General features: G+C 38.0%; 1 protein-coding gene across 3 annotated transcripts in view; it reads left to right on the top strand.

Annotated features, from left to right (window-relative positions):
- The window catches only part of LOC112153956 (transformation/transcription domain-associated protein), a 118,663-nt gene that overhangs the window by 25,233 nt on the left and 74,754 nt on the right, over positions 1–18,676 (top strand). For 2 of the 3 annotated variants that reach the window (XM_024284442.2, XM_024284441.2), the window contains exons 31-40: positions 983–1,051; positions 3,339–3,359; positions 3,679–3,798; positions 4,093–4,212; positions 5,521–5,685; positions 5,755–5,936; positions 6,138–6,336; positions 11,665–11,793; positions 15,723–15,989; positions 16,067–16,273. In XM_024284442.2, the coding sequence (XP_024140210.1) occupies positions 983–1,051; positions 3,339–3,359; positions 3,679–3,798; positions 4,093–4,212; positions 5,521–5,685; positions 5,755–5,936; positions 6,138–6,336; positions 11,665–11,793; positions 15,723–15,989; positions 16,067–16,273 (1,479 nt within the window). The remainder of the gene's footprint in view (positions 1–982; positions 1,052–3,338; positions 3,360–3,678; positions 3,799–4,092; positions 4,213–5,520; positions 5,686–5,754; positions 5,937–6,137; positions 6,337–11,664; positions 11,794–15,722; positions 15,990–16,066; positions 16,274–18,676) is intronic. The other variant, XM_024284443.2, reaches the window with a different exon arrangement.

The raw sequence follows: 18,676 nt of genomic DNA, 5'->3' as shown, positions 1-18,676 counted from the left end.
TGCTGAAATCTTTTATCTCCTCCGTTGCTGAAATCTTTTATCTCCTCCGTTGCTGAAATCTTTTATCTCCTCCGTTGCTGAAAGCTTTCATCTCCTCCTCTGTTGCTGAAAGCTTTTCTTTGCCAAGACCTTTAGGCAGGGAGCCATTTAGCTTATTTCTGTAATATTTTTCCTCCATCACCAGAAAAACTCCACAAGAAGATGTTATAAATACTTTTTTCATTGGAGGAATAATTTACAAGTTATTTATTTCACTAGAAACAGTTTAATGGAGGAGTCCTGCTGCTTCTGTCACAACATTTTAATAATTCTGCCAGAGTTCATTGTTCTAGTAAACTCCTGTATTTTAATGTTGAGTGTTTTGCTCTAATATATTACTCAGAAATTAAAGTTTTTATCGCATAATTGAGCATTTATATTAATGAGTAACCTTGTTTTTTATGAATGAAAAATCAAAATATTCAGTAAAAAAATTAAATAAGGAGAAAATGTGAATTTTTTTTTTTAATCCAAAACAACTTTGAAATATCTCTGAAGCTGCATTCACACCTGATGGGATTCACACATCAAATTTACAGCTTGTTAACTGCCCTAAAATGTTAGGGTCTGTTTTTCTGTGAGTTTGCTTTTTTTAAACAATTTCCTAGTTTTTTTTTTTATTTTAGTATCCGTAGTTTCTTTAAAAATGAACTTTTTTTATTTATATTTAAAGATTTTTCTTGATTTATTCATACATTTTATAAAAAAAATGTTTGCTTATCTTTTCTTTGTACAGATCTTTTACTAATTTTCAATTCCTTTTTATCATTTCAAAACTAACTCAACAATAATACACGTCATTTTTTAGAATGTGTTTATATTGAGCACAAAGCATCTCAGTGAGATTTCTTTTTTTTTGTTCTGTGTTGAAATATTTCCACACTAACCAGCTCAACTGGCTGTGACATTTTCATTGTTGCTGCTCTGTGTTTTTGTTCTACAGCAACACCTGCGGAAATGGATGGAGGTCGTTGTAATAACGCATAAAGGAGGCCAGCGCAGCGATGGCAGTGTAAGTAAACCCATTTTATTCAATTGCAACCTTTTACTGCGGTGGGAAAAAAATGATTGGAAATCTTAAACTTTCATCGCTCGCCTCTATCTGCCATCTTCAGTTTTATCTCCTCGTGTCCAAAAGGTTACTGTAACCAGCTAAATCTATTTTTAGTATTGTTTTTACGGCCGATTTGTTGTTCAAACACTGATTTACAGTCGCTGCAGTGACAGGAATTTGTCCTCATGCTCACGAGGAGCCATAGTTGTAGTCCAGGCCCATGCTGTGTGGCCTCCTCCCAGATGAGTTGTGAGTGCCCATATTTCAATCAATGATTAATTAGGCGCCAGGCAGGCGGCGGTGGGCCCAGCACTGCGCCTCCTCATTATCTCCCCGACAGATAACCTTGTAGCAGCAGAGAAAAGGTGACAGAGGCGGAAATTCTGCTGCTTCTCGTGTCTCTTCATGCGGGCTGGCCCTGACTCATCTTAAGAGGGGCCGTTTAATTAGATGCAAATTAGACTATTGTCTTTCCTGCCCTCCAAATTGTGTTCTTTGTGTCTGTTGACAGCCTGGCTGGCAGTGACACCAGAGCCAGGGTCAGCTTAGCTTGATGACCATAAAAACCAGGGGCCAAAACGGCGGCAATTAAGCCATAATAGAGACTTTGAACAAACTTTATTAAGCCTGTTTTGTATTTTAGTGACTCACATTCTGTAAATCAGATTTAATCTTTTGACTTTACATGAGAACTGGACCGAGTACGCTTGACATCACCCAGAGAAAATAACTTATTTTCAGCTCCAACCCATTGACTATATGATAGAAATGGACAGAGTGGGTGTGATATCAACTTATGTAAATGGCTTATTTTTGGCTCCAACCTATTGACTGTATAAGAGAACTGGAAAGGGCGAGTTTGACATCACCCATAGAAAATGACTTATTTCTGGCTCAAACCAATTGACTGAATAATAGTACTGGACAGAGCGAGTGTGATATCAACTTTGTCTAGTTTTTGGCTCTAACCTACTGACTGTATAAAAAAAACTGGACACAGCATGTATGACATCACACATAGGAAATGACTTATTTCTGGCTCAAACTCACTGACTGTATAAGAGAATTGGACAGAGCGGGTGTGATATAAACTTTTATAAATAGCTTATTTTTGGCTCTAACCTATTGACTGTATAATAGATCCAGACCAAACAGGTATGACATTACCCACAGAAAGTAACTTATTTTTGACTCCAACCTGTTGACTGTATAATAAAACTGGATCAAACAGGTATGACATTATTAGACATAAAAAGTGACTTATGTTTGGCTCTAACCCATTGACTGTATAATAGAACTGGACTGAGCGGGTATAACATTACTCATAGAAAGTGACTTTATTTTTCTCTAACCCATTGACTGTATAATAGAACTGGACTGAGCAGGTATAGCATTACTCATAGAAAGTGACTTTTTTTTGCTCCAACCCATTGACTGTATAATAGAACTGGACTGAGCAGGTATAGCATTACTCATAGAAAGTGACTTTTTTTTGCTCTAACCCATTGACTGTATAATAGAACTGGACTGAGCGGGTATAACATTACTCATAGAAAGTGACTTTTTTTTACTCCAACCGGTTGACTGTATAATAGAACTGGACTGAGTGACCCCCCCTGTCCGTGTTCCAAACAGGAAGTACCTGCTCGCTCTAAGAAGCCAAAATCCCATAAACCTCTAAAGAAATAAACAGCTATTACTCTGTCACTCCATTTGCTCTCTAAGTTTTTTTTTACGTGTTCCCGCTTTTTTTTTTTATGTAGTTCAAGTTAAAAACTGACCAGTTAGAGGCCTTAATAAAAGTAGGTGGAGCCTACCGGCCCCCACTTCCAACATTTGAAAAGTAGACATGTTGTAAAGCTTGTCTTCAAGTGGTCGGGGTGTGTCCTTTTAACGACCTCACCCCTGATTTCTATGGCAACCACTCTTGCCAATCAGGAGCGAGCTTGTGGAAAGGCCACACCCCTACACAAAATCTGTCAAACGTTTTAAATCTTTTATGGATTGGTTAGTTTATAACTCGAACTACAGAACCAATATATACAAAAAAGAGGATTTTCAAGAACAGTTTTACTGACAAATAGACGATTTTGGTTTCTTGGAGCCGCCGGTTAGTCAGTCCGGTCCTGGATTTATTCTGGGAGAAGTCCGGTTCCTCTGAGTGTCCTCTGTGTGAAACAGCGCACACACAAACACACACATGCTGTTGTGCTGACTCTGACCACTGTCTCCCGTTCTGGTGCAGCCTGCGATGGAGGGTGTCGAGGTGAGATGAGACCCGGTGTTGTTAGTGGTTTGGACCAGTGTGGTGGTAGAAGTGGACTGTATTTCTGTGTCCATGTGTCTGTAGTCCTGTTCAGGAATGTTGCCGTCATCCCAGGTTTAAACTAACTTCACATTCTGACTTTATTTTGTAGAAATTCTGCTGTTTTCAGGAGTTCTAAACAACAATCATGCGTATTCTCTACATTTGTTTGACTCGTTGTCGTCTTTCTACAGTGGCTGTCCTTTCCAGAATTAATATGTGTCTCCCTAAGAACCTCAACCATCCCTCCTCTGTTCTAACTATCCAAATGATCCCGTAGGAGATGAAGATCTGCTCCGCCATCATCAACCTCTTCCACCTGATCCCAGCTGCTCCTCAGACTCTAGTCAAGCCTCTCCTGGAGGTGGTCATGAAGACGGAGCGCGCTATGCTGATCGAGGTGAGGCAGCGCGGATGGACTTCATGCTTAGAAGAGTTTTAAGGACTCGAAAATATTAGAGTCCGATCCACTCGTCTACCGTTCAAATGGGAATTTTTATCTGCACTTTTTTATTCTGTTGGAAAAATTGAAATATAATCAAATATTTGTATGCAATTTGTCCAATTTATGACTTTTAACCACAAAAAGAAAAAAAATAATATTAAAAGAAATATCAACATCATATAAACTTTTCATGGAATATAAAAAAAGCGAACATTTTGATTTTATTTCTTCTATTTTTGTCGTCCGCAGGCCGGCAGTCCCTTCAGGGAGCCGCTGATCAAGTTTCTGACTCGTCACCCGTCTCAGACGGTGGAGCTGTTCATGATGGAGGCCACGCTCAACGATCCCCAGTGGAGCCGCATGTTCATGGTCAGAAAACTGCACCTCCGACTGATACTCAGCCTGTTCAATGACTACAAAGTTTGTCTCTTTTTGATTGATTTAGAATAGGGCTGCCACAAATGATTCTTTCAATAGTTGACTGATTATTTTTGCGATTAGTCGACTAATTGGATCATGTGTAGACTGGATGTAAAACAAATCTTAGCCATCATTAGCTTATGTACGGAGTGATGTTTGTGCCACCATATTGTAAGCAAAAGTCATAGTTTTAAGATCAGAATTTTTTAAACTGCAAACAAAATGTAAATTGTTAAAAGTAAAAATTAATAATTTGCAAATAAAAATATTTATTTGTAAATTATTAATTTTTGTGATTGACAATCGTTTTTTTGTTTTCAAAAACATTACATGAAACAGAAATGTACAAATTCAAAATCAAGAATGGGACGAAAGCGAGACGACACACTGAAGAAAGTTTGTGCTGCAAACAGAAAAATATTTTTTGAAAGCAAAAAAGTTTGCAAACGCAAAAAAATTGAAAGCCAAAAAATATTTGCAAATGCAAAAATATTTTTGAAAGCCAAAAAAAAAACATTTTTTTTTTTATTGCAAAAAAAAGTTGCAAATGCATTATTTTTTAAGTAAAACAAAAAGTTTGGAAATGCAAAAAAAATGGAAAGCAAAGAGAAAAGTTTGCAAATTAAAAAATCATTTTTGAAAGCAAAAAAGTTTGCAAGTGCAAAAAAATTTAAGCAAAAGAATATTTGCAAACACAAAAATATTTTTTAAAGGAAAAAAAATTAAAAATTGCCGGCGCCAAAATTGATGGCATAAAAAGTTTGCAAATGCATTAATATTTTTGAAAGTACAACAAAAAGTTTGCAAACGCAAAAATATTTTTTGAAAGCAAAAAACAAAGTTTGCAAATGCAAAAAAAATCACAAAAGCATTTTTTGAAAGGAAAATATAGTTTTTGAAATCAAATATTAAATATTTTCTTTTGCAAATGATGAATTTTTATTGTTAGGATTTCACATTTGGTTTGCAATAAAAAGCATTTTGATCTCTTTTCCTTTCCATATGGTATCACAAATAACACTCCATACTTAGTGCGCACGTGTGTCAAAGACGACGGCAGACGCAGCTCTAGAAAGTTACAACCGTAGTCCTGACAAAAAAACACTTATTGACTATTAAATTAGTCGACACTGTTGTGACTAATCGACCAATCATTGCAGCCCTAATGTAGATTTCTCTTATGTTGGTTTTCCAGGTTATAAGTCCAGTTTATTGATTCCGTAAATGTAAAATCTGAATTTTCGGTTTTCCCTGCAGAGTTTCCTGAAACACAAAGACGCCAAGCCGCTCAGAGACGTGCTGGCTGCCAATCCCAACCGCTTCGTCCCGCTGCTCGTCCCCGCCGGCACCGCGGCAACCGTCCGGCCCGGATCTCCTTCCACCACCACCGCCAGACTGGACCTGCAGTTCCAAGCCATCAAGGTGAGCACGAGAAAACCCCGGCTGACGCGCGGCGAGTCGACCCGACCCAACCCAACCTTCTTTTCTCAGATCATCAGCATCATCGTGAAGAACGACGAGGGCTGGCTGGCGGGGCAGCACTCGCTGGTCAGCCAGCTCAGGCGAGTGTGGGTCAGCGAGGCCTTCCAGGAGAGACACCGCAAGGACAACATGTCTGCCACCAACTGGAAGGAGCCCAAACTGCTGGCCTATTGTTTGCTGAGCTACTGCAAGTATGTGGAGTCCTTCAAAATAAAAGCTTTAAATTGAAAAATGGGATTTAGAGCAAGAAAAGGTCATAAATAGCTTCTTTCTAACTATTTAATCAGTTTTATTCCTTAAACGATTCCAAAACTTCCTTCAGATGTTTTGTTCCTGTCATCTTTGGATTGTAGCCCCCCCAGAGTTAAATGTTTTGACCCTCTTGTCAACAGGCGTAACTACTCTGAGATCGAGCTGCTCTTCCAGCTGCTGCGCGCCTTCACGGGTCGCTTCCTGTGCAACATGACCTTCCTGAAGGAGTACATGGAGGAGGAAATACCCCGGAATTACTCCATCGCCCAGAAACGCGCCCTGTTCTTCCGCTTCGTGGAATTCAACGACCCGCACTTCAACGACGAGCTGAAGGCAAAGGTTTGTACGGTTTAGAACTCAGGTGATGTGTGAACACAAAACCTCAGGGAATCGTTACATTCTGTCCTGAATAGAAGCTGATACGTCATTAGGAATTCACACTTTGCTTACTTTTCTTCCCCGGTGTGGAACGTGCTGCGTTCAGGTGACTGTTACGGTCGGTGTGTTTTACTCCGGTCGTCGTGTCTGCTTTGACCCTCGGAGGCTCACAGATGAACGCCTCCGTCCTCTCTACCTAACCTGCTGCTGCTGCAAGCACTTCGGTCATCGGGGTTTCTCTTTAATTAACCCCACCCCCCCCACACACACACACACATATGCAGCTCCTCCAGCCCTCGCAGGGGTGCATGCACACACGCTCTGCACAGCTGGAACCCAGACGAAACTGGACTCCGAGGAGCAACAGCGCCGCTGTTAAATACAGAACACATCAGTGGGGAACGCTTGGCTGTTGCCAAATGGCTGTGTGGTTAAAACACACATCTGCAGGAAGCACAAAAAATACACAAAAAAACACAAACCTGTCTCCAGCCTTTTTCTTTCACAGTTCTATTCCGGTAAACCAAACTCTGGGGGTCATAAACTTGAGGCTGGAGACGAGATGAAATGATTAATTTCTCTTTACGGTTGGCTCTTCAGTGGATTGTTGTCCATACGTCACTACCAAATCCGACTCCCTGATTGGTCAAAGATCAACTGGTTTGACTTTCAGCGCAAATTCAAACACACATTTGGGATGTAGAGCCTTGAAAAACCTGCTTACCCATTTTCGAACACAGATATACATAAGTTTACATAGACATTTCTTAGGAAGTGGCCACTTGCCGAAGAGTGTGAACGTAGCTTCAAAGTGAAACTAATATGTCATTTTACATTAACAAAACTAGATGAAATACTAGAATTCAAGAAAGTATTGTTCCAACGCGGTTTAACTTTATGAAAATATCTACTGGCTCAAGCGACCAATGAGACGAGGAACGATCTCCTCAGTTGACAGAGGCTCGATGTGGTGTGCTGCCATCTAGTGGTTGGGGGTTTAAGTGGAACACAAAACGATACACGTGTCAAAGTCAAGGCCCGGGGGCCGGATCCGGCCCTCTGGGTAATTCGACCTGGCCCTCCAGATCATTTTATTTGATCGTTGTTATCTTGATTTTATTTGTAACTTGTATAATTTTGACTAAACATTTATGAGGGTAAAATATTGAAAGATTTGAGGGTTTATGTTGATTTATTCTGGAATAATTCCTGCCTTATTATTCATAATTATATTAAAAAGTCACAGTTTTAAAGTTTTTAAAATAGAATTCTGCAAACTATTTGGACTATTTTGACATTTACTAAGATTTATTAGGCTATTTTGGAGTTTTCCTAGTATTTCAGGTACATGCTAGCTGTTTAGGCTAATTTAGGGTTATTTTTAAGTTTTTTTTAGGCTGTTTTGAAGTTTGGTTAATATTAACACGTTAGCAGTTTTGGCTAATTTAGACTTTTTTACGTTTTTTAGGATATCTTTACAGCTACATGCTAGCTGTTTTGACTAATTTTTAAAAAAAGTTTTTTAGGCTAATTTGGTATTTAGCTAATATTAGCCGGCTATCAGCCTCAGTGTTTTTAGCTATTAGCTTAAGTGATTTCAGCTATCGACTTTAGCGTTTTCAGCTATCAATTTCAGTATTTTCAGCTATTAGCACTAGTTAAAAAGTTATGGTTTGTTTGGGTTAAGGCGTGTTTGGGTTTCCTGTGCGATTGAGTTTAACAGCTATAAACTAAATATTTGCTTATAAATAGTTAAGCAAGAATCAAATTGACACCAGTATTGCCCAAAAATATTGCATTATTTCCCATATTTTTTTCCCTTCAGCTCCACTAAATACCATTTTCTTCCCTTTTTTTGTCCTTTACTTCTGTTTGTTGCTGAACTGCAACCATAAAGCTGAAATAGAGAGTTCAACTCCCTTCTCTCTTGGCAGAAATGCTGAAATTGATTCTTTTTCAAACCCAAACTGAGAGCTCCAACACTCCCACTGCAAAGCTCTATTGTGGCTCCACTGTTTTCCTCTCCTCTTAATTGTTGTGCAGCAGATGCTCGCTGTGACTGGACCTACAGAGAAAAGATGTATTTCTGTGACAATAAGTTTGTTGATTGGTGTATGAGTCACGAGCATGAGAACATATGTGGGTGGCATCTCCATTGACATTTAAATAATTGCCTTCAGCATTTTCCCCACAGGGAGAATATCACAGAAGTGCCTGTGTGTTTGCACATTCTTTGTTTGGCGTCCACCTGTAGAAAATGAGGTTTTTATACAAATATTTGAAAGAAACAGCAAGAATCTGCGTTAAGCTGCTGCTGAGTTTTCTTTCAAAGTGTTTTTTCACTTTAGAAAGTTGAAGCGTGCTGACTTGTATACTTAAATCTGCTGGTTCCTGTAAACAATACTAATGCATTTACAGTTTGTTGTCAAATATTCAATTTATTGTTTTTTAAACTGAAATATTCAGATTAATTAACTAGTTTTAGCTGTTCACTCTGGTATAATCTAAGACTGTAGTGAATATCTGATATTCCCAGAAAAATCAATTAGGAATATTTAGTAGAGATTGTTGATTTGTGATATAGTAAAGTAAAAAATACACTTCAGGCAGAGTAATTAGTGCTCAAAAATTGCAGAATACTGTTGGATTCTAAACGTTTGCTCTACTGTCACAGTAAATCTTCAAAGTAAAGTGTCAGTGAAGCTTCTGATTTTCAAAGTAAAAGTTTGAAGTGTTTTTTTTGTACTTGGAAAATATATAAAAAAAGCATATTTTCACACATTTTATTCTTTGTTTTTGTAGATTTGGTCTCAGGACATTTAAATGTAATCAGAAATAAATGTTTTAGCATTTATGTTCAAAGTTCAGAGGACATTGTTGAGGACATTGGGTCCTAAAATGTTCCCCGAGTAGTCCCTTGTTCTCTCTTTTTATTAAATTTGATTGTTTTTACGTAAATCACTTTGATTAAAATGTATTTTTCTGGAAAGGTGCTGTACAAATAGTTCGAATTGATTTGGAAGATGTTTTGTTTGTATGCATGGGCCTCTATGAGGAAATGTTTTGATGTGTGTGAATGCATATTTATACTTTTATGTATGTTTTATCAAATATATCCATTGAATCATTTTAGGCTTTAAATTTGTTTTGATCTAAAAAAAAAAAGATCTGAACCGTGAATTTGCTGGACTTCATTCGTTGCCACATCATGGAAAACATGGATGATGTTGAGTGAGTAGCTTGGGTTTAAATGTTCTGGAGAGCTCTACTGAGGCGCCGGCAAGCGTGTCGCCGAGTCTGGGTTCACCAGATCATTCAGTCTCTCCTAGTGCGGGATACTTCACTCCTGACAGACGTTTTAAAATGTGGCCCAGTTTGACGAATTTCTCTCCCGCATTAACCAGAGAGGGGAAACATAAAAAGAAAAACAGCAAGATCTGCACAGTTAGCGATGTCCGCCACCAGGGGGGGGCCCCCGGATGGCGGACACCCTTTCCACTCACCTGGCCAACAATCTTAATCGGTACCTGTCAGATTTTTTAAGTCCTCCTCCGATGAAAATCTTTTTATTTTGAGTTTTTAACAAGCATGTGAGGCATTTTCTTATGAAAAAGAACACATTTAGTAAGAAATCGTTTTGTTTTTGCATTTCCGAGTATTCTGAGAATCAGGGGCGGGGCTACTCAGCTCACCAAAAGCCACGCCCCCTCAGAGGAGCTTTTGGAAACAGAGGCTTCAGATCAACATGAAAAATGTCTTTTGAAGACATTTAGGTTGTGGGATTTTGGTTGAAAATGTCGTGATCACAATTTGAAACACGACTGGGAACATTTTTTCAAAATAAAAGAAAAACTCGTTGTAGAGGGACTTTAAGTCGGGCAGAGAGAGCACATCAGGAGGAAGCCGGGTTTGAGGTTTTAGTTCTGGTTTGTTTTGTTCTTTTTCCCTCTTTGTCCTCAGCAGTCTTACACTGCTGGGTTTTGTTATTTTAGTTTGGGGTTGGACCTTGGTAGTCTTGATTTCTGGGCTTTGTTTGTTTTGAATAGCAGTAGCTGCTGGTCGACATGGATGAGTCTGCAGCCTCCCTGACTTATTTTATTGTTTTGCCAAAGTTCCAGTTTCCTTTTTTGTGTTTTTGCACTAATTATTATTTTTTTCCTTTTGTTTCAGGTCAGTTTATTTAAAAACGGTGTTCTTTATTCCTACTGGTGTCCAGTTTTATGTTGTGGTCTCGTTCTGTATTCATGCTGTAGACATGAGGCCCGTTGGGGGCGTGACCATCAGACATATTGGATTTGTTTTCTACCTGCTGATTGAAAACATCACAGAGTCCCGGATTTAGTCACTTGATTGAATGCAGCATGACTATTGGTGCAGAGGTAGAGCGGTCGACCTCTCATCGGAAGATTGCAGGTTCGATTCCCGCCTTGCACCAGGCAAGACGCTGAACCCCACACCAGCTCTGGTGGTTATGGGTTGGCGGCCGTGTTCAGCAGTCAAGCTGCCATCAGTGTGTGACCGTGAAGCGCTTTGGGCCTTCGATAGAGGTAGAAAAGCGCCATTTACCGCCATCTCCCGTGGCGTCCGCTCCACTTTTACCTTTTTTCAGATCCGTATGAAAACAAAACGCTCATTCCTCCCTCTTGTTTAAACTCACAGTGGATGCTCGGTGATGATGGGCTCTTAAAAGTCATCATTAAAAGGATTTGCTGTTACAGTGATGGATGCCAGAGAAGCCGAGCATGTGCACGCACGTGTGCACGAGGGATCCCAAAGTGCTGCTCGCCACTTTTGTGAATTTCCGTCCGTCAGCCTCGTCTGCTCGCTCTGCGGAGCGCGTGGACGTCCTTCTAATGAAGAAGTCGAGCGTCTTACTCCCGCCCTCCCCCCTTAAAATGATAGATTGAAGGGGGGGTTCATTAATAGATAGCAGCTCCTTTAATAAATGCAGTCATTAGCAGTATTGTGGTGGAGTCTTTCTGCATTTTAAAAGCTAATCAAGCCTTCCTTCACGTCCCTGCAGCTTTCAGCATGTTAGTAAATTGAATTTGTTTATCTGCCTTTGGAGATAGCATGGATTTCTGTTTTTCCCTTCAAATGCTTACAGATCAATTAAAAAGATATATTATGTTTGCACCTTTAACATTTACCGTATTAATCCTATAAACAAAAGTCGTTTGTTTTTCTGTTTATAAATGTCCTAAAAAGGTAAAACCATCATTAGTTTGAGGTGAAGCTGTGAAACTGGGAAAGAAGGAAATAAGTTTTTGTGTTTGTCTTGTCTTTCAGGTGCTGCAGCACATCCTGAATCCCGCCTTCCTCCACAGCTTTGAGAAGGGCGAAGGCGAGCAGCTGCTGGGACCCCCCAACCCTGAAGGGGACAACCCTGAGAGCATCACCAGTGTCTTCATCACCAAGGTACAGACGGGTCTTCATCTTTAAAAAGAAACGTTCCCTTTAACAACCAAACGGTGGGAACATTTAGAAAAACAGGATTTAAAAAAAACATTGATTGTGTGAATTATTCACTAATGTACGGAGCCCCTAAAGCGAAACAGAAAAAAAATTGAAGTAAAAAAAATTATTTTCTCCAAAAATCAAAATAAAAAATATAAGAATTCTGGTTAGTAACGGATGTGCATCAGTTAGTAACCAAAACATTTTTTTAATTCAATTTTTAGAAAAAAAAAAAAACAGTTACTATCTGGTGTGCACCAGTCACTAACCAGAACTTTTTTTTTTTTTACTTATATTTTTTAGAAGAAAAGTTCCAGTTAGTAGCCAGAACTTTTTTGCCCTCATTTTTTATGGAACCTCTTAAGTATTTTTACAAAAAACATTATTTAATAAATTTTTTAAAGGGTTAATAATTTTTGTGATTTTTTTTTTTTAACCAAAATCCCTCGACCTAAATGTCTTCAAAAGCCATATTTCATGTTCGCCTGAAGCCTCTGTTACCTAAATCTCCTCTATGTGGGCGTGGCTGTTGCTCCCGCTAAGGGCCTTTTTGTGCACGGTGTGGCGTAAAGGCACCGTACAACGTTATCACTCGTACGTAATGTGTGCATGCAACTTCCACTATCCTTACAAGCACGCGTACCCACGTGCAAGATGATAGCTAAAAATGCTGAAGCAAATAGCTGAAAATGTCGCAATTGCTAGCTGCATATACTGAAGTTGACAGCTAAAAATGCTTAATTTGCTAGCTAAAAACACTGAAGCTGATAGCTAAAAATGCTTAATTTGCTAGCTAAAAACACTGAAGCTGATAGCTAAAAATGCTTAATTTGCTAGCTAAAAATATTGAAGTTGATAGCTGAAAATACTGAAATTGATTGCTGAAAACGCTGAGGCTAATAGCCAGCAAAAATATTAGTTAAATGTCAAATTAGCCTAAAAAAAACTAGAAAAAAAAGCCTAAATTAGCCAAACTAGCTAGCATGTAGCTAAAATATTAGCTAAACTCCAAATTAGCCTAAAAACCTTAATAAATGCCAAAATGGTCCAAAAAGCTAACAGAATGACATTATAAATTTCAACAGTACCCTTAATATAATATAAAGTAACGACTAATCGACTATTTTAATGGTCGATTAGTCGATTAATCGTGGCAGCCCTGATGTTAACTGCAAAACTGGTGACTGAGGCTTTAACTTCGCTTATTTAGCATTTCTTTTCCATGATGTAGTTATTCTGTGTCTGATTCGCTTCACATCCTTTAATTGAGATTTCTCCTCATTAATGACTTCAATCTGGACAGTTTTAAATACGTTTCTTTTTTTCCACCTTATTTTGTCTTGAAATCCCGTTTCATTCATCAGACCAGACAATATTTCCTGGTGTAAATGTCACCGTGTTTCTGAACCTAAAGGTCGGCGTGTTTGTTTGTGCCGCGGCGGCCTTCATCACTAACAGCAGCCCTGATGGCCGCTAATGGCTCCTCATTTCCCACTTTTCCTCTCTCCGTACGTGAACAACGCCTTCCTCTCTGCGCTCTGCAGCTTTCTAATGGATATAGAGAACGCACGTCGGGTTTGAATCAGAGTAAAATTCCAGCAACTTATGCAAAGACGCTGAAAGCCTCAAGAAAGAAGGAAAAAACTGCTTAAATGAGGGTTGAACAGGGAGTGATTGAGTTTGGCCGCTCAGCAGATTTTATGTCAAGTGAAGAGTTATTGATCCGCTCATCCTGAAAGGATGTTCATGGAGTGAAGCTTCAAACTGTAGAAACCTTTTTCCTGCTGATTATTAGCAGCTGTGGTTAAAGGCTTCATGTAAAAAAGACAAAACGTTTGTATTCTTGACACTTTCACTAATAAAACATCTAAATAGACTTATTTAGAGGGACAGCAAAGACTTATTCTGAAAGTTATCAGTTTGATCTGGATCCATTAACTATTATGATTGAGTTTTACCCCCAAACAATGATCATTTAGGTTCATTCACCCTTAATTAAAGTTAAGCTTTTTCAAAATAAAGCTGTGATTAATTGATGTGTCACGGAGAGCCATTACCTTTATTTTGAAACCGAAAGCAGCCAGATAATAATGACAATCATTCATTTATATTGATCGTCAGCACGTCACTGAAGTTCAATGTCTTAATGGGATTCATTAAGGTCAAACACAGCAGGTGCTGCAGATCCTGTTCTTCCTACAATAACAGTATTATGGTTCAAATATATTTAGATTCATTTGTATTGTCTATTTTTAAGGTTTTTTGGTCATAAAAACCTGTTTTTACAGAATATGTCACCTTAACTGAACAGAGGAGAACGTTTCCTTATTAAACTGATGATTATTTTATTAAAAATAAACAAGATAAACTGTGTTAGCTTCACTATGAAGGAGAATAAATTAATTTATGACAATAAAATCACAAAAGTTTGACAAGAAGATCAAAATTTTAGCAGAAGAGTGGTAAACTTGTGAGAAAAAAGGCAAATATTTATGATATTAACGTCGTAAAAGTAATATTTATTTGGCATTTGTACAGTATGGTTCTAGTTTTTGTTGTTTGTATGTATCTTTGTGAACAGTCTTTTGCCTCATAAATGTAGGACTTAATTTTCATAAACTTGAATTTAGAACTTTTTTAAGTTTATAGCTTTATTCTTGTTAAATATTGTCCCGTTTCTCATACTTTTTCGACTTTATTCTTGTATGATTATTAGTTTTTTCTCTTTTTTTTCATTTTATGCTTGACATCAAAATGTTTTATTTTTTCTTTTGTTTAGATTTTTTTGCTAAAAAAAAATTAGAATTTTTTTCTCCTAAATTTACAAATTTTCTTTCTGGAATTTTTGACATTTTTTTAATGTTATAATTTTTATTCTTCAAAAATATACTTTGTTCTTACAATTTTATGACTTTATTCTGGTAAATGGTTGATTTTTTTTTTTTCTTTTTCTTTAATTTTTTTATGTCTTTATTCATTCTTAAGAAATTACAACCTTTTCTCATGATTTTACAGCTTTATTCTCGTATATTTTTGACTTTTTCTTCATGTTACAACTTCATTCTTAAAAAATTAAAACTTTATTCTCATAATTTTACCACTTCATCCTCTGGAAATTTTGAAAAAAGTTTTTGTGTTATAGTTGTATTTTCAAAATACTGACTTTGTTCTCATAATTTTACAACTTTATTCTTGATTTTTTTTTTTTCTTTTGTTGAGACTTTTTTACCTCAAAACATGTGAACTAAATGTCAAAATAAATTCTGTGGAATTTTAAGAATTTTTGTTACAATTTTATTCTTAAAAATTAAACTTTGTTCCCTTAATTTTACGACTTTATTCTTGTAAATGTCCTATTTTTTTCCCTTTTTTTCTTTAAGTTTCTGTATTTTCTTTATTAATGCAAAAACAATTTAAACTTTTTCTCTCAGAATTTTGTCACTTTATACTTGTATACATTTGATTTATTTTCTTTCTTTACACTTTCTTCTTACACTTTTTTAATCATCATTTAACAATTTTATTCTCTGAAACGTTTGATTTTGTTTTTTTCTTTTAGTTTTTTTTCTTTATTTTCTGTATTTATTTCAAAAAATGTGTTTCTCTCATAGATTTACGACTTTATTATTCTACATTTTTGCCCCGTTTTTTCCTGTAATGTTACAACTTCTCTTCTACAAATTTCTTCTCATATTTTAATACTTTATAACTTTCTCGTAAATATAAATATATATATATTTTTAATTTTTTTATGAGGGCTCTAATACTCCGTCGTAGTTTTTGTCATAAAAGCAGGAATTTTAATCAGTAGGTTTGATGAATATATATTTAATTTTTAATTGAGATCATTTTTGATTTAATCTGTTATTTAAAAAACTCTTTTCTTGTAGGTGCTGGACCCTGAAAAACAGGGCGAGCTGCTGGACTCTCTGCGGATCTGCCTGCTGCAGTTCTCCACGCTGTTGGTGGAGCACGCGCCTCACCACATTCACGACAACAACAAGTCCCGCAACAGCAAGCTGCGCCGCCTCATGACCTTCGCCTGGCCCTGCCTGCTGCCCAAAGCCTGCGTGGACCCCGCCTGCAAATACAGCGGACACCTACTTTTAGCGCACATCATCGCAAAATTCGCCATCCACAAAAAGATCGTCTTACAGGTGAGCTGTTGGAGAAATGGGAGAAAAAGGATAAAGATGAACTAAGGAAGGGCTAATTGTGTTCTTGTTGTGCGCAGGTCTTCCACAGTCTGCTGAAAGCCCACACCATGGAAGCCCGGGCGATCGTCCGTCAGGCCATGGCCATCCTGACCCCGGCTGTGCCGGCCCGCATGGAGGACGGACACCAGATGCTGACCCACTGGACTCGGAAAATCATCGTGGAGGAAGGACACACCGTCCCACAGCTGGTTCACATTCTGCATCTTATTGTGCAGCACTTCAGGGTGAGTACGCACAAGGAAAAGCGGCATAAGTTCTGGTTGTGGGAATCTTAAAATAAAGATAATATGTTTTAATTAACTTCTTTATATTGAATAATGTGACGCCTTTCTAGATGATGGATGGTTGTCGACGATTATCCTCTGCTGTGGGCTTTTTAGGATGCCTCTAATTTGGTTGCACCAACAGAACAAATACATTACAGGCAGCAGGTTGAGTAGTACAGGTGAAAATAAGGTGATGCTACAGAGAAGGCTATTTTTCTATCAAGGTGTCATTGTTGGTGCTTAACTCAACATCTGAAAACATCATACATCACAGTAAATCAGCTGATTCTGTTGCAGAGAAAAGCTGCGACAGAATCAGCTGATACACGTGGATTGGGTGAGAACTCATTTAAAAAGTGTTGTGTGTCCCCTCAGTACTGTTGAAAGAGTGGAAAGAGCTGAAACTCGGGTGTAAAAGAGTTCAAGGCTTAGTCTCTCTCAGCTAGAGCTGCCATGATTAGCCGACTAATCAACTATTAGCCATGATCAATTGGATTCCGATTTAATTTCTTTTCTTTTGATTCTTTAATTCCATTCAATTTTGAGTTTACACATTTGTTTAGAAATACATGAATAATCTATATATGTTTTAGTTCACACACCGTTAAATGGATTAGTGATGATAATATCATACAGTGTTACATGGATTCTCTAAAGGAGAAGTTCTAACTAAATTGTTCAGATCACTAACATTGTAAACATTGTTCTGCTTCTCCTGGGATGCGTTTCAGTTTGTCCACTAGGTGGCGATCACGCTATAGCATTACATTTATTCCAGAAGAAGACCAAAGTATGAGCAAAAACAGGACTTTAGACCACAAGTTGTTCCATTAAACGTTAGCATCAAGCTAGCAGACTTTAGCTTTATGTGCTAAACCCATTTATATTTTTATGAATTGGTAATTGATTAATCAATTTCATCAACTCAGCCCTGATTGGTTGATGCGATTGTTGAGGCTTCACCAATGGTACGTTCCATTTCAAAACATCCCTTAAGGAGGTCGTCCAAGCCTTGAGACACACCCCTTAAGATGCTCTACATGAGCCCGGACATCCCAAAAACCTGCAGCCTCCACAGGGTGAATGTGACCGAGGCTTAAAGGAAAGCTGCCAGCAGAAACATTGAAAGGGCAGTTGTTGCTTTTGTGTTTAACAGAGGAGGATTTGTGTCTGCTGGCAGCTCGCTGCTGACTAACACTGAAAGAGAACAGAGAGCCTCATTTCACTGATTACCTGAGTGCCTCTTAACAAGGTCTTGTTGGAAAAGTTTCTCTGTGAGCTGCAGTCACCATTGTTACTGTGCCGTGTTGTCTTCTAATTACCGTCTTGTATTTGCATTAAAGCAAATCCCTCCTAATTGGCACAGCCTTCATATTTGTGAACCCGTTAACAGCAGGGCATCATTTCCTTTAACTTTTTTTTTTTTTTACCATCCTCCTTTAACTTCAAAGAGCCTTTTTAGCCCCTCACAGTCTTTTAGTGCAAGACTGACATTTCCCTCAGCTTCCCTCTCCGTCTCTGACAGGCCGCTCTCACTGGGCCAGATGACTAATCTAATGTAATCACATCTGCATAATTACACTGGGGAGGAGATAATGACAGACAGATGAGACGGATGAGAGTGTGTTTTTGATGAAGTAATAGAGAGCATGTTTGTCTGCGTGCACACGTGATGGACAGGGCTTAGCCGCGCCGTCATTAAAGGGCTGCAAAGTCCTGCTCCGCCGACTGTAATTACCCCAGTGTGAGAAGCTTTAATATTCTTCCACGCTGAAGGGAGGCCTCAGATAGACATCTAATCTTTGGCGCTTGGCGTGCGTCTGAGAGTCCGAGTTGAAGTGACTCTTGAGTGTGACGCTCGAGAATGCAAGTGTTCGGGACGAAGTTTGAATCATGTCCTTGAGACTAATTGAGAATGTGACGTCCTAGTTTGACTCAAAAGTGTTGGAGTCCCGGAGGAATGGTGGAGCCCATGTCCTCTCGAGTTTTACCCCAAATCTGAAGATACCTGGTTTGTAAGGAAATAACAGCTTTTGGATTAATTACCTTGATTATTTACCATTTTTAGTGAGATCAATAAAACAAGAAACTTTTTTTGTTTGTTTTATTTCTTTGTTATAATTATGCATAGTTCCGGGAGATAAAATATAATATTTCAAAAGCTAAATTTAAACAAGTTAATATGGTCTAGTAGTTGCTAAGGCGATGAAAGGCAGTTCTATTCTAAGAAGGCTTAATTTGAGGTGAAATAAAAGAAAGTTTTTATGTTATTAAACCAAGTTCCAAGAAACTGAAAACTTTTGCCTTTTTTATTAGTAAAAACCATAAAATAGATTACAGCCTCACCTAAAAAAAAAAAAA

The sequence above is a fragment of the Oryzias melastigma genome, linkage group LG19 (assembly GCF_002922805.2).
Source record: "Oryzias melastigma strain HK-1 linkage group LG19, ASM292280v2, whole genome shotgun sequence".
Taxonomy (NCBI): Eukaryota; Metazoa; Chordata; class Actinopteri; order Beloniformes; family Adrianichthyidae; genus Oryzias; species Oryzias melastigma.
Note: the sequence above shows the minus strand (reverse complement) of the source record. Positions and strands in the feature narration are given on the sequence as shown.